Raw genomic sequence first — 22,421 nt, 5'->3', positions numbered from 1 at the left:
GAAATGCTGTATTGGAACACACTGCCATGAATCACAAACCTTAAGCTTGAAACAGCACTTTTAGAGCCCGGTACAGGATGAGGTTTCACAAAAGAATATCCCATTCCTTTTCGACAACTGGTGAGAGTTTTTTGGCAGTCGCAGAGATTTTTGTGCCATGCCAAGATTTACTTTGTGCCTTTTCATTTTATTTTTTTTGGTAGGGAAAGGCATGTTGCCATGTGGTAGTATGAATTAGAGGAAATGTGAAACTGAAATATGTCTGAAGATTATATCCTTAAAAAATGAGATTACGGGTACAACCCTGTTTTGGGCTTGCTGGTGGAGATCAAAACCTGGATTTCTCTTTCAGTTCTCACCAACACTATTTTTAGGATCACCCTTCACGTTGTTCACTGAATTTGCAAAGTGCATATTAAATAATGCTTTACTTTCACATCTGGATAGACACTAAGAAGATATGTTCTCTGTGAAAGTGTGTCTCGTTACACAAGTGTGCCTTTGATTCCCCCTCTACTAACGCTGAAATCAGTCAACTCTATTATCAATAATGATATTATCGCATGTGAGCATTATAAAACGCTGGTAGTGCGATACCTGAGATGTGACAAGCCATGCAAAGCCATCAGTCATGTTTGTATCATGCCTTTACCACAGCGGCAGTTAGCCCAGTGCAACGATGCTGTATCGATTCCAAATGGTATACCTACCATCTGTATCTTCCAAGAGTCACCAGTTAACCTGCAACTGTTAGATTGGCCCCAATGTTCGCTTCCTGGCCCCAGTGTTCGCTTCCTGGCCCCAGTGTTCGCTTCCTGGCCCCAGTGTTCGCTTCCTGGCCCCAGTGTTCGCTTCCTGGCCCCAGTGTTCGCTTCCTGGCCCCAGTGTTCGCTTCCTGGCCCCAGTGTTCGTTTCCTGGCCCCAGTGTTCGCTTCCTGGCCCCAGTGTTTGGTTCACGGATGTGTTCATGATGGAAGTCGATCAGCCGACCCTGGGAGAACACTTAAAAGAACCCTCTGTGTTATCAGACCAAAGGGGGCTGGTACTGAAGCCGTTGCCAAAATAATAATTTCTCTTTCATGTCAGATGCACTTTGCCTTCATAAATATGCAGTTTGCCTTCACAAGCCATTTCGTAGCAGATGTGTTTTTGTAGGATGTGTTGTGAAAATGTGCTTTCAATGTTGCCCTTCTTTGATGCTAATTTGTTCCATTCATTAAAGCGTTTTACCACTTTTTGTCACAATCTGTTTACAGATGCATTATGGGTATTCTTTCAAGAAACCGATCCTTGCAAGTGTGCGTCCATTAGGGCCGTGTCACATGCAGAAGAATCTCTCCCTTTGTTGTCAAACTGCTCGCACCATAACACATTGACCAGTATTTATGACCCTGGTTCAGATCAATCCTGGTTCAGATCATGAACGCCTGGAGGCTGTGCTGTCTCTCTGGAGCGCTGGGGGACACCTGCAGTGGAACAGCTGATTCTGAGCTCTTGTTTCTGCAGGGAAGCTTATCTGAACGCACCACCCATCTGTCCCAGTGTGGGGCACTTTCTTTCTGGCTTGGTTTAATGAAACATTCTCTTTCGTTTTCTGAAGACACTTCAGAAGCCTTATGTCGAAATATAGACATCCCATTCTTAAGATGTTTGTCCAATGATTTAGAGTATTGGGGACTGGAGGATTTTTTTATGAGATTGAGATGCAGAACATGAAACCCTCCTATCTGCACTACTACTACAGTGTCTATACTGTTTGAACTGTAGAAGAGCTTGTCCAGTTGAACAATTTGTCCTCGTTAGGTGATATCTTAGTGTGACAATGAGAGAAAGCAGAATTGCTGTCATGAAGTGGAAATTGTGTTTAAAGTGTTTGTTATATCTATTTAAATCTCCTGTCAGGCTAGATTTGTTCAAGGTGCCTTTTCGTCATAACAATCATGGACAAGTGTTTATTCAGCCAAATTCAGACCAGAGAGGCCTTCCCCATAGCTGTCCAATACTGTCCAATTACAGCAGATTTATAGCCAGAGAACCCACAGGAGTGATCATTCCTCCTGACTGCACAATGTCTTAGAGAGGACATCCTCATCATACTGTCAGCTAACAACAAGCTTTCTTACTTAAGTATGGATGTGTAATATGTGAACGCAAGTTTCCGAAAAAACAAGGACATATCTGATCCGCAGAGTCATGGCTTCGCTGGAGGTTTTAGTTATTTATCTTTCCTACAGTTGTGCACTGCTGTAGTCCTGTTTCCAGTAAAAACACATTTCATCAGACTTCAGCCAATGAAAACAAATGAAGAATGATCATTGATTCAACAGATAAGTAGATTGTTTAATGAGTTAAACTCCCCTTAGCTCTCAATTCATCCTGCCACGAGGCAGTTCCCCGGGAAATCAGGCCAGAGGGCAGACTCGAGGTGGACAGAGTCCATTTGGTTTACACGGCTGTTTTCATCTCTGAAGTGTTAGACCTTCAGGAACAGACCATGAAATTCAAACCAAGTGAAAACGAATCAACAAATTGGATGACTGTTTCCTGTGGAAGCGTGTGTGTTCCTGACTGTAGCGTTGTTCACTGAGCTGCAGCTTAGCTAGCCAAGCAATGTTTTACATCAGAGAAACTGTTGAATTCATTTTGAATGAAAGTCATCTGGAAAATATACAATTTTTAAGCTAAAGCTTTTGGCTGATTGTTCTATTTGCTTTTGATGTTCTGTTTTTGAGAGAGAGAGAGAGAGAGAGAGAGAGAGAGAGAGAGAGAGAGAGAGAGAGAGAGAGAGAGAGAGAGAGAGAGAAAATGAATTATTGCGTGAGATGACATGCAAAACAACATTGAGAAACAACTTTAATAAAGAAAAATTACATTATTATTAAAAGAAATGAAAACAAAAAACAACTTTTCAGCCAGCCCAAACAGGAGCAGATGAGGGAGTAGCCAGAAGATGTGACAGGTTTTTCATTAAAAGGTATCCTTGGCTCATCACACACTTCCACACACAACCAGTTAACAAACACATATTGCTCAATGAGTCAATGAGCATATTATCTTTCCAGCAGTGACTGTTACAGCCATCCACCGTCACAACAAGAAACGATGCTAGCTGGCAATTTTCCTTTCAACGTCCATCTGCTCTTTGGGTCTAGTAACACAGATGTCTTGTTGTGTTTGAATCCCAGCGTTAATGACGTATCGTTCAGCCAGTTTCGTGCTATACCTGGCAGCAGAGAGAGCTGTTGTAAAGGAAGTTGTTTTCCGGAACTCCCAACTCTCTATGTGAAGAGACCACTCCGCCACAGAGCACAGACGTGCACACCATCTCTCAGTATTAATTCATCACTTAGTGTTTCAGCTTGATGACTTCACAGCCACAACTTTCGGGATTTTCTAGTTGGCCTCCGAAACATTCTTGCAATTTTTGGAATGTGGGGTGCTTCAAACATTTAGGGAGGGAGAGATGGAAGGTTGTCATAATTTATAGTCTTGCTTGCTCTTGAAATACTGCTTGTGGCATGTTGGTGTGATTCCATTACCAAATACCTTTTCAAATAACTGTCTTCCTGGCTGCTTTTAAACCTAGAAAAAGCTACTGCAACACACAGCCTGTAAAGAACGCGAACCAGCTTTAGAGAGATTTTCCTCAAATCTGTCAAATTCCTGAGTCTTTTAAATGCTAATTACTCCCAGACCACCTCATGCCTACCCATGATACAGACACACACTCTGTGTCTATAATCACTCAGGACTTGGCATTTCACATCTTTCACTAACATTTTCCAGATTTTATTTCACTCATTAAGAAAAAACTATTTAAGTGCATCCACTAATGTGTACAGGGAGAAACTTTATCTGGGAGAACAATCTAGATCCATCTACAAGAGAGATGTCATCACCAACTGAACCATCTTATTTCACGGACAGTCTGTTCTTGAAGCGCACTGTTCAATTTAGTTTAATTCAAGGCGAAATCTTTCTTTGTTTCAGGGCAGGGACCCTGAAGCTAAATCCGATCGTTGGCTCCACATGCTCCCCCTCTGAATCCTTACTGTATGACTCATGGCTTATCTTAACATTAGCAATTAGAGACAAGGAGAAGCCAGCCTGGATGTTGTAAAGATACAGACATTCTGATCCGCTCTGTGGTGGGAGAGGCAGGTATCTCTGTGTTCTAACCTGCGTATTGGCCACCTTACCCGCATACCCACCTATACTTGTGTTTCTCCCAGGTGTCTGATTGGAAACCACACCTTCTGTCAGATGATTTGTGTGTTAGTCATTTCCCTGAGCTTCCAGGGTCTTGAAGGGAACGGTGCTTTCAGCGGGTCAGTGATGGAGATGCCAACTGGAATCTGGTGCAATGGCAGATGGATCGTGTAATTCTAACTGTCAAACGGCTCAGCTTGAACAATACAGCAGAATATGAATGTGTCACCAACACCGTTTATCTGATTGTGTTTTCTCTTTCTCAGAGTCAAATGGAAGACGGAAAGAGAAGAAAAAAGGTAGAGTTCTCCTTGTGAATGTGGACACGCCCTCTGTGATTGAAGGGGTCGTCAAAAGGTGTAGCCCGAAAGTTATCAAGGACGATTGGATCATGGGATTGACCTCCAATCGATCTGATCAGCACAAAACAAAAACAATGACATGTCTCCTTGCAACTGTTGTCAATGTTCTGGCCCAACCCCATCTCATATCGCTGCACGTTAATCTGTCACATTCATTGAAACATACACAAAATCTCTGACACTGAATGTTTAAAGTAAAGCAGAACACAAGCTTGTGAGATTATGCAGGTTTACCCCTACCAGGTTAAGTGGGCATTCGCCCAATTCAACATTTATCTGTTTGCTTTTGGCTGATGTTGGTGTGTCTCAAAGGCTGGTTTCCATGGTTATCATCTCCAGGTAAGAAGGGCCCTCCTGGTGCTCCGGGCCCCCCGGGGCCCCCAGGGCCCCAAGGCCCCCCTGGTATCCCTGGGATCCCCGGCATCCCTGGGAGCAACGCCATGGGCCCCTCCGGCCCCCCAGGACCCCCTGGCCCGGCTGGCCCCCCGGGGCCACAGGGCCCCCCTGGCCATCAAGGACCTGCAGGTGCCCCTAAAGTTTGCTTATCTTTGGCTGAACGACCTAGAAAAACCTTTTAAAGGACGTAGATGTACTTTGGTGTTTAATCTTTTTGTGTTTCTTAACACAAACTGATGTTAGTTGGATTATGTCACACTGTAGGATGTTGTGTTTTCATATACTGCAAATGATGTTAAGCGCTGTGTGAGGTTGTCGAACTAACATGTGATTTGTTTTATAACTTGTGCAGGAGGTGTGGACAAGGTCAGACTGAGAGACAGTCAGGTATGAGCGTTTTGAGATTGTCTTGTTCTTGTCAGCTCACGGTGGTTTCATGAAACAAAACGCCACAATTCCTGAATACATCACAAAGTTTACGACACCACGTTAAAGTCGACATTCCTCTGTGAAAAAGACTGTAAATTCGGTGTGATTGTGTTCCAGCCGGCCGTGGTTCATCTTCAAGGCCAGGAGACGACCATACAGGTCAAGGAAGGTAAGCGTCTCTTCTCTACCGGACACAAAGCCCTGACAGGCTGAACACAGTATGGAACTTCAGTAGAAGAGTGATCAGGGAAAACAAACGCTCTAATAGACTGCTGTAGACACTCTGCTAGAGTGATATGATGCAATCATGTATATTTTGGGGGGAGGGGGGGATTTGGCCTTCAAAGATGTTTTTGTCAGTGCTTGATGTTGTTTAACCACGTGTTGTTTTGTGGTAATTACGGATTTTGAGTGGTTGCCCTTTTCTCACGCTGAGATCTTTCAGAAGGCGTGTTAAGAAACTGGAAAATGATCTCCATTCACCACAAGGTGTTCAAGATGCACTCCCGTTCAGGAGAGCTGGAGGTTCTGGTTGATGGCACCTACTTCATCTATAGTCAGGTAGAAGTGAGTACGTCCTCGGGCCTAACTTTTCCTGTAGCCTGCAAGCCACTCATGCCTTTACTCTGCAGTCCTAGAGGTCACAATGCCTTTACTCTGCAGTCCTAGAGGTCACAATGCCTTTACTCTGCAGTCCTAGAGGTCACAATGCCTTTACTCTGTGGTCCTAGAGGTCACAATGCCTTTTATTCTGCAGTCCTAGAGGTCACAATGCCTTTACTCTGCAGTCCTAGAGGTCACAATACCTTTACTCTGCGGTCCTAGAGGTCACAATGCCTTTACTCTGCAGTCCTAGAGGTCACAATGCCTTTACCCACTGCCAGCAGGGTCAGAGGAGTATCGTTGAGGTAGTGGCTCTGATTTGTAGAATACTGTAGAGTACGGATTTAATGAATACCCTATTTATACAATTTTATGCGCAGAACTTTAGATTTTCACTGTTATATATGTATGGCCTAAACATCTCAACAGGACTCTAACTATTTAGTCATAGTATCCGTTTCAAGCTGTTCAAATATATGAATGTGGAAGCAGGGTTTACTAATGGCAGATCTCTTAACTGCAGAGGCAAATGTCTGAATGAGTGAAGGGAATGTACAGCATTTCATTTACATTTTGTAAATAGATTTTTACCAGATCTCGAGAAGCATGAGTAAAAATGATGGATCTGGTCTTCTAGTGTTGCTATGTTTTTGACGGATATGCCCTGCATGCTTGATTCTTTTTCACAGCTGTTTTCTAAACCCACCTTTTTCGTCAGGTTTACTACCTTAACTTCACCGACATCGCGAGCTACGAGGTGATGGTGGATAAGACTCCGTTCCTGCGCTGCACCAGAAGCATTGAGACGGGACAACGTAAGTTCAACACCTGCTACACGGCGGGGGTGTGTCTACTGCGCGCGCGCCAGAAGATCTCCATCCGGATGGTGTATGAGGACACCTCCATCAGCATGACCAATCACACCACCTTCCTGGGAAGCATCCGCCTAGGAGAGGCCCCTCCAGCCAATCACTCGTGAGCAGGAAGTCACACACGCCTTCAGGCTACACCCACCCTGGAGTAAACCATTACTTTGTTCTCTTTGGGGGGGAACGCTTCCTACAGTTGGAGTCTGGCTGTGGTGATGGTGGACCGCAAACGTACCTTATACATCCACGATGAGAGGCATCCTTGGTCTTGATGTTTTTAATAAAATGTGTCTGTTTGTCTCGACTTTTAGGTGAGCGAGGACATGGAAAGCAAGGTTGATAAAAACCTCATGTCATGTTTCCATTCCAAGTTCTTCTTTTTTTGTGTCTGTGAGTGTAGAATGCTTGTATTTTCACACAAAACTGTATTTGTGGTCCTGAATGTGATTGGTCACGTATGCCATTATGAAAACATGCGCACATAATTATTAGCTTTTGAATTTATTGAGGCAAATACAATAAAGATTGTGCTTTTCTGTGATTAAATTCACACACTATGTTCAAAGACAAGAAATTCACAGATAATATGTGCACTGATTGAAGCAAATTATGGATTTTTCTCTCTCTCTCTCAATCTTTCTTGTAAGGTCAGTATGAATGTTTTAGTGTTTGATAATTGAAATGAAGTTGCTTGCCAAGACTGAATCTCCTGAATTCCATGATAGCATTTCTTTGTCTGCTCTAAATAACACAAACAATGCAATTTGTGTGTTACTGTTTTCACCCAGTTTCTCTCTGAATTTAGTATTTTTCTTGCTGTAGTTCTTCGGATTGTTTGAAATGACTAATTTACTTGTCATTCTGTTTGAGCCAAACCAGCCATGTCTTGTTTCCTGAAAGGTAGAATGTGTTTCTATTTTTTCAACGCGTTTCTCAAAACAGTCATTTTTTTGCATACATAGGCAGCTTGAAGCTTGTGTAAATATCACACAGTCAGAATGTTTCTTACCATACTCTGTCTCATGATCATGTTTCTATGTGAAAGGACACAATAGTCTTTAAAATAGCATTTATGGGCACATATTATGCTTCTAAGTATGTAGCAGAGTGCCTAATTTGGGCTACAGTTTATGGTTCTTTATGAATATTCTCTGCACTGTGCATATACTGTAAGTGTTACAGGGTCAGGTCCATCTCAATGCAATCATCCCTCTAGAATGTGGGTATTACAGTGTCAGAATCTAGTCCAGTTGTTTTGAATGATTTCATTCCGTGAAACAAAGTTAAGAAAGGAATCAACATTAGAATTATAACATTCGAAACATTTTCTTTTCCCGGCCATATTCAAGCAATACTTCCCTCCCCCCTCACAGGCCCCCTCCCTCTCAGTCAAAAGCAAGTTAGCAATCCGTCAATGAGAATACAAAATCTGGCTGTTTAGATTCTGTAAGATCCGAGTCCTTGCCATAATACCTTGAATTGTTGCCATGTGTTTTACTGATGTGGTTGATGTGTCCCGTTGTTCATGTAGAATTATTATGGGATGTCTGCCTCATGAAGTTAAGCTCTTAGAGTAGCTTACTAAAGACGAGACAAGATGAAAACGATGAAATTTAATAATGAATTTGAACTCCACCCAAAATTGTTGTTTCTCAGAATCGAAACCTGTTCAGATGATGAGTAGGAATACATTGTGCAACTCATTATTCTGATTGTTTCTAGGTAAATAGGGTGTATTTTCCCTGACTTTGTTGAATATAATGTACATTTGTATACTCTGTTGTGATTGTACATATGTATATAAAATAGAATTTTCGTTTTTGTAAATTTTATTGATTTATAATATTAAACTGTTTTAACACTAGCACATCTATGCTATGGGACACGTTTTTAAGTTTATTGTAGATATTACTTTCTACTACTCAAGATGGTGTCCAATCCAAGCCATTTTTTCCAAACATGAATCCCTGGAAAAAGATTAACTGCTTTCCCATTTACTTTAAGATGAAAAAAACGTACTCATTAATCCAGCCTGATGATCATGCTGTTTTATTCAGATTTGGAGCTGTGCTGTCTGTTGGCTCTGAGACAGAGGAGCAGATTGACTCCAGTTTGAGGCCAGATGTGAGGCATCTGCTGTCTGTTGAGTTGATATACAGTGACCCCTAGTGGTCGGATGACAACCACTCAGGCCAGCAAAGCAAAAGTTGAGTAGAGCATAGGAGAGTAGTAGCAGGCTTCTTTTCGGAGTAGTACGTTTCAAGTTTCTTCCCATTTGTAACAAGCACAGGTACTTTAGAAGTCTTCAGTGCTGCTCTGCTCCTCTTGGTCGTCCCCTGCAGCCTATCTCAAACTATAGTAAATAACCTAAACCTATAAGAAATGAGTCTAGCCTATATGAGCTACAATACTTATCGATGACATATATAAGTTAGTACTTTATTGATCTCTGAGGGAAAATCGCACTGAAGGAATCTTTTTATATTTAGTGCCATGATGAACACATTTTAGACTCAGCTCTGGTAAATAAAATTAAAAACTGTTGTTATGGCAACATGAATAGCATTATTCAGTTTTCTTAAGAGATACATCCTTACCTTTCAGTTGTGAAAGAATTTGTTACCTTTTTCTTACCTTCTTCACGGTAGCCTAGGTGACCTTAGAGGGTTGTGCTGTGAGAATACCCTTACAGCACAGACTTTAAACGTCTGCATCTCCAACATTCAATACACATTATTTGCAATGTCACATGTATACTTCCATTCCTTTGAGGGAATACCTTCAGTGTAGATTCCACTAATAAGCATTCTCATAGAACTGAAAGGCAAAACAGGAAAGGCGAATCTTTGCATGCGAGCTCACACCCTGACCTTTCATTTACATGAATATTTCCTCACCTCTGGAGGCTCTTAACACCAGAATCTTCAAGCAGAGATCTCAACAAAAGGAAGGATTTGCTTGGGGTAAAGTGTCTTCCACAACAGAGAGCATGTTCTGGGGGGAGGAGGCGGAGCAAGGTGAGGAGACTAGGCTTAGGGAAGTTCCTTTCTTTTCAGAATAACTCACTGTTGACAGCCTGCTACATTGCTCATGGAGCAGTATGCTGTAATATATATTCTCAACACCAAGATATGTCGTCTAACCTAATGAAGAGACTGGCTCACCCAATGTGCTCCTGTGGAATGAGCTCTGTAATAGTCACTTTAGTGAGGGTTTAATACTGTGGGAAGATCACTTTATCAGCTCTAAATCATGGTTTAACATTACCACCTTCCGGGTAACTATTGTTAGAAATAAAGACACTAATAAGGTGTTCCTCCAAAACCTTGTCTTAAGATGACTTCTGAGGGAAAGACTAGCCTCTCTCATGGTGGGAATATAATAAGGGTTGGATAAACACAAGTTTGAATAATCCTCTCACTAAGACATACTGATGTCCCCTGGAAGCTTCTCTTTCAATCGCTAATCTTCTGCTCCAACCGCCTGGAGATAATTAACCATTTCTACTCCCTTTTGGCCATGCTACTGAAAGGCCCGTTTCTGGCTCCCTGTTTTCTTTGTAGATTAAGATTTGACGGCATTATGAGGTGACCCAGAACGAATTCATCAGGACACAAATGATGCCAGCACACACAACACACACATAGTGTGAGGAAGGAGTGTTGAAATAAAGGACAATTCTGAGGAAAACTACATTTGTTGGTCAAAACCAAAACATTTATTGAACAGGTTAAAAGCAGAGCTTCTATCCAGTAGTGGGATCAATGTTTAGTAGGTTTTAATAATCCTAAATCAATAAGGGTCTTATCTTATCTTAAATAAATACACATTGATGCTTCCTTGCTTTGAGTAGGACTAAGTTAGTATTTAGAGATCAATTGTTAAAGTGTTGGTTATTCAGTAGTCTGTATTGCTTGAATTTTCTAGAGTGTTGCAAATCCTCAAAGGAAATCTTCAAAGATTAAGGATCTGTGGTTTCGATAGTGCGTCACTGTGTCTCGCACATTGGCGACGTCTCATCTGTGATGATTAATGACGCACACTGCTGAATGGGACGGAGTAAGCCTATTAAAAAGCGAAAATGGTGGAAACATGGGAAATACAGTAGCCTACATGACAGCGTTATACTTCTCGCAATACTACACTCATATTGGAATATGCTATGTTTGTCAATCAGAAGTTGGTGACCTAAAAAGTAGATCACTGCATTTAAAACTTGTGCTGCCTTCGGGTCACAATGACCCAAAGGTTCACAACGACCCATCGTTGTGCTGCGACAACTTTCCCCTATACGCTATATGCCTGACGGTTAAAAGAAAATGCTTCACTTTATTTTTGTATGAGGTAAAGTTGTCACAACATGTGTGTATGTGTGTGTGTGTCTGTGTGTGTGTGTGTGTGTGTGTGTGTGTGTGGGGGGGGGGGGGGGGGTCACAATGACTGAAGGGTCACAATGACCCGAAGATAACACAAGGGTTAAGTAGTTGAAACTGTTGAAATTACTAAAAGTAATTTTACCCCAAATAAATCCCTAAGGCCCCTTTGGGTTCATAGTCGAGTAGCCAATTGAAAGGGGCGTGGTTAAGGTAAAGTCACATAAGAAGTGTTGGGGCGGTCACACAGATGACCTACCACTTGGCAGGACAAGGGGCAGTAGGCTACGTGAATCGGATTTTACCGTTTGGAGTACCAGAAGAAACTATTTCAGGCTGGAACTATAACGACTCTGGAAGAGTTAACGAGATTTATTTCATTTTCAAAATGAAATACCACGTGGACTTATTTCTATTGACCTTTATGATGAACACGCATTGCTGTGCTGGCATAATCTGGCTGTAAGTATACAGACGCGATTTTGTCGTTTAATGTCTTTGTACAACTACAATACCACTTTAAAATCCTATAAATGTTTAATAATATTTACATGGAGTAACCATTTGGTAGTCTAGGGCTGTCTGGTGACCTAATGGAAGATTTGTTTTTGCAGGGGCCTTACTGTTAATGGTAGCTCTGTTGGTTGGAATCAAACTCACCACTGCAAGCTGTTAGACGGACTTGCACCCGATCAGCTGCAACTATGCCGGAGGAACCTCGAGCTCATGCACAGTATTGTCCACGCAGCGAAGTTGACCAAAACGACCTGTCAGAACACCTTAACTGACATGCGATGGAATTGCTCGTCCATTGAAAATGCACCTCGTTTTACGCCAGATTTAGCTAAAGGTAAATATATATTTCAGTGTTGAATAATGACCCTAAAGTATCATGGCTTCAGTGTTAGTTTTTATGTAAGATTCTCTCGGTATGTTTATTCGGTCTGTATATTTGCAGGTACCAGAGAATCTGCGTTTGTGTTCTCGCTCGCCGCAGCCGTAGTTAGTCACTCTATCTCCAGAGCCTGCTCATCTGGAGAGCTTCCCAGTTGCTCGTGCGCCCCGGCACCTGCGGAACAGGCAGGGCCCGACTTCAGATGGGGAGGATGTGGCGATAATCTTCGCTACGGTCTTCAAATGGGTTCCGCTTTCTCGGATGCACCGATGAGAAACAGCAGATCCGGCTCACAGGCGTTCAGGCTGATGCACTTGCACAACAACGCTGTTGGCAGACAGGTAAGGCTGTTTTCTTTGTACAAACCCACATGTTCGTCATTTAGTCTTTCAGCATGGCTTCCATATCAGCCCACAGGCGTCCACACTCATTAAACCCATCCCAAACTGTCCTTGCATTACAAAAACAATTGGATTGGGATGCTTATCTGTACTGTTCTTGTAATCTACAAAATATGTTTTGTGCTCTACTTCTAAGGCACTGATTGAATCCCAGGATACCAAATGCAAGTGCCATGGGGTGTCTGGATCATGTTCCGTCAAAACATGTTGGAAAGGCCTCCGTGATATCGGCTACATCGCCACTGAGCTCAAATCCAAGTACCTGGCTGCCACTAAAGTGATGCATCGCTATGTGGGGCAGAGGAAACTGCTTGTGCCAAGAGAGCTGGACGTGAGACCAGTGAGAGAGAGCGAGCTGGTCTACCTGATCAGTTCTCCAGATTACTGCACACACAACGACAAGCATGGATCTCCTGGCACACAGGACAGGTAGTTTCTGATATACCTAAACACCTCACTTGAAACACAATAACGCATTTTTACTATTAAGTGTTGATTACCTGACATGTGCTGGATCTTCAACATGTTTTTATTGTTGTCTCCAGACAGTGCAACAAGACATCCAATGACAGCGGGAGTTGCAATCTGATGTGCTGTGGCCGTGGCTACAATGCCTACTCAGAAAGGATTGTGGAAAGGTGTCAGTGCAAATACCACTGGTGCTGCTACGTCACCTGCAAGAAATGTGAACATACGGTGGAGAGATATGTATGTAAGTGAACTCTTCATAGACATTTGAGCTGCTGACACGAAGCACTATTTTCATCACATCTCGATAAGTTCGCCAACCCAGAGGACTCCAGACTCCCTCCAGACTCTGGGAAACGAAGTGTCGGAGAACGGCAAGAGACACTGTAAGGACAGTCATGCTGCTCCAAGGCCCGAGAACAGGATGTGAGGTCACAGGAAAGACGACTGATATCTGATGAGTAAACGTGATTGGGAGTATTAAATGTTTGATTAGTGAAGAATTCCACAGTGGATAACTGGAGAAGAACATAATGGACAAGGCTCAGAGAAAAAAGACTTTTCAAAAGAAAACCTGCCTCGTGTGCTATTGTACCGAATTTAAAAAAACGTAAGAATGTCTCATTTAACTATCTAATTTACCTTAGACAGACAATGCTTGATCTGAATGGAACATCTCACTTCATGTATATTGGCCTGCAAAAGACAAGTTTAATGAATTTTTATTTTCTGGACATCAAGGGCTATTAAAGGGTATATTTATTATATTAAAAAGGTACAAAATACTTTTGAGTTTTGTACATTTCTTTTGCATGAAAATAGTTGCTATTGGAAATGGCTAATATTTTCCTAATATTTTGGAAAGTTATTTAAATATTTATTAAGGCTTGGGACAGGAAGCTGACACAATTTAACTGATAAATATCCTATACACAACACAATTTATATAAAACTGTAGGTACATTTTAACAATAAAATGTAGATCACGTATTACAAAACGTACAGCTAACATGAGTCAAATATGTCCTTTTCTAACATGACATTTCCATGAACCCATTTTGAAGACACACCATCTGACGCCGCTTAATTAAGGACCCTCAAACTCAGTGTTTTCTCAATGTGTGTGAGACTCCACACTGCAGAGCCAAAGATGACCACAGATATGACACCCAGCTGTAAAGAGCCCTCCTGTTGACTCAGGACTTGGTGAGACTATGCTCGGAATGCCGGTTATCCCACTCAGCAGGAGGCACGGCTCTATAAGTGCTCATTCTAAATGACCAGAAGCTACATCACCAACACAAAGTGTATTTGATAAGTTCAGCTTCAGGGCACAGGAATAGGCGTGCATGGGGGGTTAAGGGGTATGATTGATGCCTACAAGCCCATGGACCGTCCACTTATTTTGGTTGAACAACTGTTCTAAACAATTTGTCTTGGACGTGTTTGCAAATCTATCTTGAGACTAATTAAAAAAGGGGACAGGTGACGAAATTCTTGGTTCCAAAATAAAAAACTCTGTTTTCTTTTTGAATTGTATTGGAACTGCGCAGTCATCAATCTCCTCATTGGGAGAAAAGCTTCAGGAGGTCACATGATAACATGATTCACGTGTATATCACTTATTAAACACCCCCGGGAGTAAGACCAGTACGAAGGCCATCTTGTGGTTGCTCTGAGAAAGACCGACTGTGGTGTCTGTAAGCACTGGGAAGAACACGTTGTGGGTGCTACAATCAGAGTGCCACGCAGTGTTGAAAGGTGTAGAAACGAAACAGTCCAGATTGCCACAACTACACAAAGACGAGTGGTGAGAGGTTTGCTTGATATCTGTGACCAGCACTGTTCACAGTATCAGACAAAGATGGGAAGTAACAAAGTACAAAATGTTAAGTCAAGTAGATTTCTCTGGTATCAGTACTATAATATACATTTTTCGGAAACATTTTTACTTTCTCTCCTGTGTGTAGCCGTCTCTGCACTGTTGTTACACTGTTATCATGCTGTTGTTACACTGTTGTTACACTGTTGTTACACTGTGATTACACTGTTGTCACTTTGTTGCAGATATGGGAACATTTTGGGGTGAAGGATATAGCATTTTTTCTGGTATTAGTACTGAAAAAAAAAAATATGCTTTTTAAAAACTTTTACCTGAGTGAAAAAGTGTTGTCAGTCGTTCAACTTTTAGTCATTAAGTCTTTTTAAACATGAGTTACTGTACTTCTACTCGAGTGAAGGATGCGTGTACCTTTGCCGTCTCTGGCATCAGTTTTATCTCTCTCCAAATCACAGTAGATTTGTTTCTGTTTTGCGTTTGGACAAGGACGAATGTTTACGGAAGCCGATAGGTCTTCATCAAGGAAAACATTGCTGCAAAGATGGCAGCCGCCGAAATCACTGGTGTGTCAGATGAACCCCTTAAATTATCAGAATTATTAGATCACGGGTGGAAATTATTTGAGGAAGTCGATTGTACCAATGAACCCATTGCAGCGACCCACATACAAGTTAAAATAAAGCGCGGAATAACGCAACTTGAAGAGGCGTCGCGAATGGTTGCCCAGCTCGATTTGTTCAGGTAGTGTACAAAGCTACAAAGCTAAAGCTAGCTAGCCTTGCTATGGTACGCAACGCTAGCCCTGTTGTCCAACGTCGTTAGCTAGTGATGGTACTATATTGCTATCAATATTGATTGTTACAGCTGTCGATATTAAACGTAGTGTCACACATCAACACATTTCCAACACATAACTAGTTAGATATGAAACTAATTTGTAGACAAGCTAACGCGTCGCAATAGGCTAGGCTAGGAAGTTAGCTCATGACAGTTCACCAAACTTTAGCATGTTCATGATGATAGCTTGCCTTTGCAGGCTAATTTGCTTGCTAGCTTTAACGTTACTGCGTTTTGGACAGCTAGCAGCCATTGCTAAAGGACCACTTAGCTTCTCTCTATTGTTCCTTGTACTAATCATTTGGATGTATGTTTCAGTCGCAATGAAGAGTTGGAGGAGATGGCAACTGCTGATTTGAAGTACTTGCTGTTACCTGCGTTTCTAGGAGCGCTTACTATGAAGCAAGTGAACTTGGCCAAACGACTGGAGCAAGTTCAGATTGCCAGGGTGTACTTCTTAGACTTTTTGAGAAGGTGTAAGGAGTATGACCTCTCAAAATTTGAACTACCCAAGGCAAGCGAAGACTTGCCAGGCACATTGGAAGATTCAGAACACGGGCCCGCCACCTCCCCCAAACCGCCAGACCTAGTTGCAATGGCAACTCAGAGACAAGCAAAGATCGAAAGGTCACAAAAATAACTGTTTACATTTAGCTAGTACGGCCTTTATGTTCTATGTTGACACAGACAGTGTTTGTTGTCCGATATGGACACTCATGTCACTTATGTGAACTATGAACTGCTTCTTTAGTCACCCATTTATATATATGAATTAATTTAAATAATGTCAGTACAGTTTATAACTGGTGTTAGAACTGAACCTTGAGTAACCTTCCATCTTTTGAAACTGTTTAGATACAAGCAGAAGAAGGACACAGAAGCAAAGCTATCGGAGATCAAGGCAGCTGTTGACAGTGGAACGGCAGACGATGAGATTGTAAGAGACTTCTACCTTCTCAATGTCAGGAAATGGATTTCTATATCTCTGGAGGAAATCGAGAGTATTGACCAAGAAATGGAGATTCTGAAAAGGATGGATTTTCTGAAACAGGTAGGCCTAGTTTGATATTTACACCGGTTGTGTACAGAATGTTAAATTAACAAGCAGGTGTATCATTGAGAACCTAACGCCTGATCTGTTGTGTAGACTTCAACAGAGCCCTCACAAACCAAACACAGGCCACCCATGAAACCTTTCATCCTCACCAAAGATGCTGCACAAGCCCGGTACGCGTCAACAAAGTGATCCTACGATGTGTTGGCCACTGAAGTTTCCCCCTAAATGTACTATTAATCAACTAACATGAATTGGCATGCAGCATTTAGTAACCCTGTGTCCTGTCCCTTGTCTCTACTTGGTGTGCAGAGTGTTTGGGGCGGGTTACCCCAGCCTCCCCACCATGACGGTGGATGACTGGTACGAGCAGCACAGAAAGAAGGGGGCTCTTCCTGACCAAGGCATCCCCCGCAGCACTGGTAAGATGTTCAGCTGTTCTCCAACCTACTGTAGTGGGCACTAATGTACACGATGCCCTTCGAAAGATGGTGTTTTATTTTACGTCTCGTTAAAATATTCTGTCGTTTGTGTTTGTTTGTAGCCGACTTCGATGCCGAGGAGCGGGCCAGAGAAGAGAAGGAAATGCTGGTGGAGAATGATGATGAAGAGGCTTTGCAGAAGGCCAAGGACTGGGACAACTGGAAGGACACGCATCGCAGAGGCTACGGGAACCGCAAGAACATGGGCTGACACGCCGGCCTCGTCCCAGCCACAGTGCCATGCCCGGCCCACAGTAGTCCCCACATCTCTGTTAGCCCAATATTAAAGGAACGTTGACACAACAGCTGTGTGTGAAAGGATGGCCTTAAAGGGTTGGTTTCCACAACACGAGACGAGGACAGGTTTATCACTATCTGTCTTTTGGTTATGAGTCTGCAAACCCTGGATTTCTTCCAGTGTAGTAGTATCAGTGGTACATCTTTATTTATTTGTGTCCGTTGGTATGATCTCACCTGCATTGGAAGCAAGATTTAACCCAAAGACCATGAGTCATTGGTTTAGCTGGGTCTAATATGAAGTGCATCGGTAATTTAATTCTGTCATTTTTTCTGAAAGTCAAAATTCAAGACCTATGTTGACTGTTGTCATGGAATGGCGTTGACTGTGTGTAAGCAAATGGAAAATCACTTTGGAATTCATTTAATCAAAAGGATGACTTAAAGATGAGCTGGTTTGGAATATGATGACAGTTACATGATATCCCATTTGTAAAACAAAGCCACATTTCAAAATGTGCGTTCCTATTGGTGTAGATGTTCTTTGGGTTACAGAGTAGTGATTCATTTGTTAGTATGATGCATTTCATACTATGTATTTTTTTTATGTATTTGACTTTTCAACATGTATTAAAGAAACACGTTTCCCATTTCCTCACAGTTGCTGTTTTAAAAAGCACTTTCTCAGATTCAGATTTGGGGTTGGTATACTTTAAACCGCCAGTGAACTGCACGGCCCCAAACTGTAACTTTTTGTTGCTGCTTTGTAATGACATGCCCCCCCCCCCCCCCCCCATTTCTCCCTATTTGCTTACTTCCTGAATAAACAAGAGTAATGGTTAAGAAAAGGCTTTCTGACAGTTGTCTCCATTTCACACAGTATATTCAACTACAATTACAGAAAAGCCCAATGGAATGTTTTAAGTATATTTTATATTTTGCTAGCTATAGAAGTAGATTACAACCACAGACGTCATTCTTCAAAGTTCAGGCAGTCATCTAAGCTGCTGTCTGTTATCTTTAAGATCCACATCCTCGGCCTCTGGTAAGACTTTCTTTGTGCTGGTGTATTTTTTTACTCTGTACTGCGTCAAAATCGGCCTCCACTTCCCTGCCAGTACACAGCACAATGGAGAATGAGGCCAGACTTGCTGTCCACACAGATTCTTTCCCTGTCAGGGTAGGCGGAAATTGAGGCGTTTGATCTGAATTCTAAAGGGGCTTGTTGGGGCTGGTAAAAGCATCTATTGTATGTAAATTATTCACACAAGGGCATATGACTTCTACTGTGCAGGGCCGTGGCTAGTGTGAGGAATCATTAGCAATGCAAACTCATGGTGGTCTTGTTCACAGACTCACCAATGGGGGGGAAAAAATTGCGAAACTAATTCAATAGTTGATGGGCGTGTTCGTGCACTATTTCATCTAAAGGTAAATAGATATTTTTTCATGTTTCAGTAAGGAAAGGTTTGGGTTATTAAGCAACAGTAAAGAAAGGGACATTTATATATGTTCCTCCTTAGTTGATTTACTATTCATTTGTATGAATTATGGAATAATTTGTCCTGTTAACTTTCTGCTTATATAAAATGGACCCTACATAATAAGAGTTGTAATGGATTACATAGAGAATGTGCCGATCCATGTAAAGTTTGACATATTTCAACTTGATGTTACATGTTACATGTACACACAGTAGGTTAGGCATTTGAATTCGACATTGCTTCCACTTCAGTATTTGTTATATTATGAAATGTGTTAGTTGTTTAGGTATTAACCAATACTGGTTACAAAGTATGGCCATTCCCCCCAAAAAACGAAAAACATATATTTTTTAAAGCTTTTCACTAAATGTGTTTTATAGGTTTTGCTTTTAATTATTTATTGACCTTGATCTTTTTTTATATTGTAATTATTAAACTTTGATTATTTTTCATTTGTATTACTACATACTTTGTAGCAATCAGAAATTGCTTAAATACAGAGTGCAATATAAATATAAATTATTATTATTATTATCCTGCATCAGTCTGATCTGTGACCCATAGACAACACTGACACATGCAAACTGTAGCCAGAACAGCACTAAGACTTAATATCTATATGCGATTCGTAACATGATTCAAACACAAAAGTAAGTGAGTGGTTTACCGGCCAGTTTGGTGGCACTATCACCTCGGCACAGAGGTCAAACGCTCCACCCAGCAATGCTGGTGGATTTGGGGAAAGCAGGTCATGTGACGCGTAGTGCCAGAACGTAGCCATGCCCTCTTAAGAGGCCTGCCAGCCTGGAGCTGGGTAGAGAGGCTCTCTTCCTCTGGACACACATCCATGTCCTCTCTTCACCGGCGGGTCGTCGCTGTGCTTAACCCTTGGAGCCGCATATGCCTTTAACCCCTCCAGCTGAGCCTGGTAACTAGCGATGCTCCCTGTCCAGCAGAAACAAAAGGACGTTTAAGAAAGGAACAGTTTGAAAGCTATTTCTATTCTTTTTTCTTTTCCATCTTTGTGTCTGGAGAGTCTCATGTCACCTGGTCTTTAAAGGCTTTGTGTTTTATTGCCCTGATCACTGAACTATGGTAGGGTAGAACTGTCTATTGAAGCTGGAAAGTGGATTATGAGGTTTTCTTTGGGAATAAAAACGTTTTTTTGTTTGCAGGTTAACTCCCAATGGACTTAAGGAAAAGCTGAAGAAAGTAAAAATGGTCAAAATGTGTAAGATTATTCCTAACTAGCTTTCAATTTTTTTTCAGACCCGGAACCGAAAATGAACTGGGCGTCCTTTTATGCCGTCGTCAGCGGTGTAAACAGACACTCCACTGGAATCGGTCGCATCTGGCTGTCCGTGCTGTTTATCTTCCGTATCCTGGTCCTGGTGGTGGCAGCCGAGAGCGTTTGGGGCGACGAGAAGTCCGGCTTCACCTGCAACACCCAGCAGCCTGGCTGCAACAGCGTCTGCTACGACCACTTCTTCCCCATCTCGCACATCCGCCTGTGGGCACTGCAGCTCATCCTGGTGTCCACCCCGGCCCTGCTGGTGGCCATGCACGTGGCCCACCGCCGCCACATCGACAAGAAGCTCTACAAGCTGTCTGGCCGGGTCAGTCCCAAGGAGCTGGAGCAGATCAAGACCCAGAAGATGAAGATCACAGGGGCTCTGTGGTGGACCTACATCATCAGCCTGTTCTTCAGGATCGTCTTCGAGTCAGCCTTCATGTACATCTTCTACATGATCTACCCAGGCTACAAGATGATCCGGCTGGTGAAGTGTGACTCGTACCCGTGCCCCAACATCGTGGACTGTTTTGTGTCCCGGCCCACGGAGAAGACGGTGTTCACGGTGTTCATGCTGGCGGTGTCGGGGATCTGTATTCTGCTCAACATCGCCGAGGTGATCTTCCTGGTGGGGAAGGCCTGTGGACGCCACTTGATAAGCAACGCTGGAGACTCTTCCATGGGAGCGTGGATCACACAGAAGCTCTGTTCCTACTAGAGCAAACAGAACAGAGAACTGCCCAGCCAGGATGAGCCATGCGAGTTAGCGGTGACAAAGGGAAGCTTTAGATAATAACACTGACGGTTCTGCTCTCTGCTTTGTTTTGAGACCTGTTCGTTGAAGTACCACGGCTTTCCAGTCATTAAGCCTCCAAGCAGGAAATACACAGACTTATGTTTTGTATTTGTGTTGAATTTATTCCCCAAAACGTACTGTAAGGACTATTTTCGTTCACATGGAACAAGCTTGTTCCGTTGAGAGAGTGAGAGTGGTATATTTCTACAGAGATTTCAACGTTTCTAGTCTTCTGATTATAATTAACAACCAGAGCGTTAGACACTAATAAACATGGATCCTCCCAGGTCATATTTGAAGGGATTTTCTATCAAGTTGACCTGCTAATGACTGATGATAGAACAGAATACTCTTTGAAACTTTTTTCTCAGTTTTCTTAAATTATCCCAAACAGCAGTTTTCACAGCTCCTCATTACCTTGGCTGCTCCCTCTCAGTTCACTACAGAATATCCTCCCTTTGACTCTATTTGTCAAGAATGGCTGTATGGGAAAGTATGTAGCACTAAATACATTGTGGCACTGTAAGTGCATACTTCATAATGTTTGTGGCATTTTAGTTTTAGGTAGTTTATGTTAATGCTGTGTATTTTAAGATACTGTAAGAAGAAAAGGCTTGAACAAGTTTGTCATATATATATATGTCAAAATTAAAACGTGCAAAAAGCAGAACAGTACCTTGTTGTGTACTGAAAATAGCTAGTAAATTAATTGTTTCATGCCAAATAAATTGTCATTTACACTATGACACACTTGTAGTTGATACAAGGTATGGTTTCAATGCAATTGTTATTAATGTAAAAAAAAAAAGAGAAGATGATTTAATGAATCTAAACAATAATCCCGCCACATTGTTGTCACAGTGTCAAGTAATGTCCATCCATGTAATACCTTAACATACCACATGGTGGCACTAGAAACTTAGCATACAGGGAGCATGACCATTTTATGGTTCCTCGACATATCATCTCAGAATGGGATCAAACTGAATAAACTGTAATAAATAAAATCCTAATCACAAACTGTGTTGTCTCTCTTCTAACATCCAAGGAGGTCCTGCAAGCTGTTTAAGCACCTGTGACAGCTCATCTAAGTCCCCATGAGCCAAGACTCACACAGGAGGGCAGAGGGCGTGCTACCAGGTTATCAATAGCATAGTCTAGCGAGAGGTCAGACTCAAAGTACTAAGTATTTCCCCTGCAGGCTGCTGGCCCTGAGGGCACTTCTCTTTTTCTGGATCCTGTCAGGACAACCCATATATGGACGCTATATCAGGTGTGAGGTCAGCTATGCCAGGAGATAGTTACTAACAATGAACTTCTTCTGTCTGTGAGACTGTACGTACAGTAACACCACATTTAAAGCTAGGAATCTGGTGGAGCCACTCAGTGATATTT

General features: G+C 42.2%; 4 protein-coding genes across 8 annotated transcripts in view; all 4 read left to right on the top strand.

Annotated features, from left to right (window-relative positions):
• eda (ectodysplasin A) overlaps window positions 1-8,727 on the top strand; it is a 30,041-nt gene extending 21,314 nt beyond the window's left edge. Inside the window, exons 3-8 of one of the 4 annotated variants that reach the window (XM_047020845.1) lie at window positions 4,476-4,508; window positions 4,911-5,096; window positions 5,320-5,354; window positions 5,514-5,565; window positions 5,845-5,963; window positions 6,718-8,727. In XM_047020845.1, the coding sequence (XP_046876801.1) occupies window positions 4,476-4,508; window positions 4,911-5,096; window positions 5,320-5,354; window positions 5,514-5,565; window positions 5,845-5,963; window positions 6,718-6,978 (686 nt within the window). In that variant the 3' untranslated portion in view covers window positions 6,979-8,727. Of the gene's footprint in view, window positions 1-4,475; window positions 4,509-4,910; window positions 5,097-5,319; window positions 5,355-5,513; window positions 5,566-5,832; window positions 5,964-6,717 lie in introns of all 4 variants that reach the window. The other 3 variants (XM_047020844.1, XM_047020843.1, XM_047020841.1) reach the window with 3 other exon arrangements.
• Window positions 8,728-11,511: 2,784 nt separating this feature from the next.
• wnt11f2 (wnt 11, family member 2) lies at window positions 11,512-13,699 on the top strand. The gene is made up of 5 exons (XM_047020675.1): window positions 11,512-11,703; window positions 11,856-12,091; window positions 12,200-12,477; window positions 12,674-12,966; window positions 13,083-13,699. Exons 1-5 carry the CDS (start codon window positions 11,630-11,632, stop codon window positions 13,255-13,257), a joined length of 1,056 nt encoding a protein of 351 aa, XP_046876631.1. The 5' UTR covers window positions 11,512-11,629; the 3' UTR covers window positions 13,258-13,699.
• Window positions 13,700-15,347: 1,648 nt separating this feature from the next.
• igbp1 (immunoglobulin (CD79A) binding protein 1) lies at window positions 15,348-18,107 on the top strand. The gene is made up of 6 exons (XM_047020330.1): window positions 15,348-15,586; window positions 16,001-16,309; window positions 16,538-16,733; window positions 16,830-16,909; window positions 17,049-17,158; window positions 17,281-18,107. The coding sequence occupies exons 1-6, from the start codon at window positions 15,387-15,389 to the stop codon at window positions 17,427-17,429; spliced, it is 1,044 nt and encodes a 347-aa protein (XP_046876286.1). The 5' UTR covers window positions 15,348-15,386; the 3' UTR covers window positions 17,430-18,107.
• A 548-nt stretch (window positions 18,108-18,655) lies between these two features.
• On the top strand, window positions 18,656-22,023 carry gjb1a (gap junction protein beta 1a). 2 transcript variants are annotated; one of them, XM_047020498.1, is made up of 2 exons: window positions 18,656-18,886; window positions 20,209-22,023. In XM_047020498.1, the coding sequence occupies exon 2, from the start codon at window positions 20,223-20,225 to the stop codon at window positions 20,946-20,948; it is 726 nt and encodes a 241-aa protein (XP_046876454.1). In that variant the 5' UTR covers window positions 18,656-18,886; window positions 20,209-20,222; the 3' UTR covers window positions 20,949-22,023. The 2 variants fall into 2 exon arrangements, with proteins under 2 accessions (XP_046876454.1, XP_046876453.1); XM_047020497.1 differs by lacking the exon at window positions 18,656-18,886 and adding an exon at window positions 19,752-19,867.
• Window positions 22,024-22,421: the final 398 nt, after the last annotated feature.

Source organism: Hypomesus transpacificus, chromosome 5 (genome assembly GCF_021917145.1).
Source record: "Hypomesus transpacificus isolate Combined female chromosome 5, fHypTra1, whole genome shotgun sequence".
NCBI classification, from domain to species: domain Eukaryota; kingdom Metazoa; phylum Chordata; class Actinopteri; order Osmeriformes; family Osmeridae; genus Hypomesus; species Hypomesus transpacificus.
This window is presented reverse-complemented; position numbering and strand designations above follow the sequence as displayed.

What these genes read in the sequence shown, in the direction of transcription:
- igbp1 (XM_047020330.1), top strand. Translation starts at nt 15,387, where the DNA reads ATGGCAGCCGCCGAAATCACTGGTGTGTCAGATGAACCCCTTAAATTA. An exon ending in GGATGGATTTTCTGAAACAG is followed by an intron (nt 16,734 to 16,829) that starts GTAGGCCTAGTT and finishes TCTGTTGTGTAG; the next exon opens with ACTTCAACAGAGCCCTCACA. An exon ending in AGGCATCCCCCGCAGCACTG is followed by an intron (nt 17,159 to 17,280) that starts GTAAGATGTTCA and finishes GTTTGTTTGTAG; the next exon opens with CCGACTTCGATGCCGAGGAG.
- wnt11f2 (XM_047020675.1), top strand. Translation starts at nt 11,630, where the DNA reads ATGAAATACCACGTGGACTTATTTCTATTGACCTTTATGATGAACACG. An exon ending in TGTGCTGGCATAATCTGGCT is followed by an intron (nt 11,704 to 11,855) that starts GTAAGTATACAG and finishes TTGTTTTTGCAG; the next exon opens with GGGCCTTACTGTTAATGGTA. An exon ending in TACGCCAGATTTAGCTAAAG is followed by an intron (nt 12,092 to 12,199) that starts GTAAATATATAT and finishes GTATATTTGCAG; the next exon opens with GTACCAGAGAATCTGCGTTT.
- gjb1a (XM_047020497.1), top strand. Translation starts at nt 19,840, where the DNA reads ATGCCTTTAACCCCTCCAGCTGAGCCTG. An exon ending in AACCCCTCCAGCTGAGCCTG is followed by an intron (nt 19,868 to 20,208) that starts GTAACTAGCGAT and finishes ATTTTTTTTCAG; the next exon opens with ACCCGGAACCGAAAATGAAC.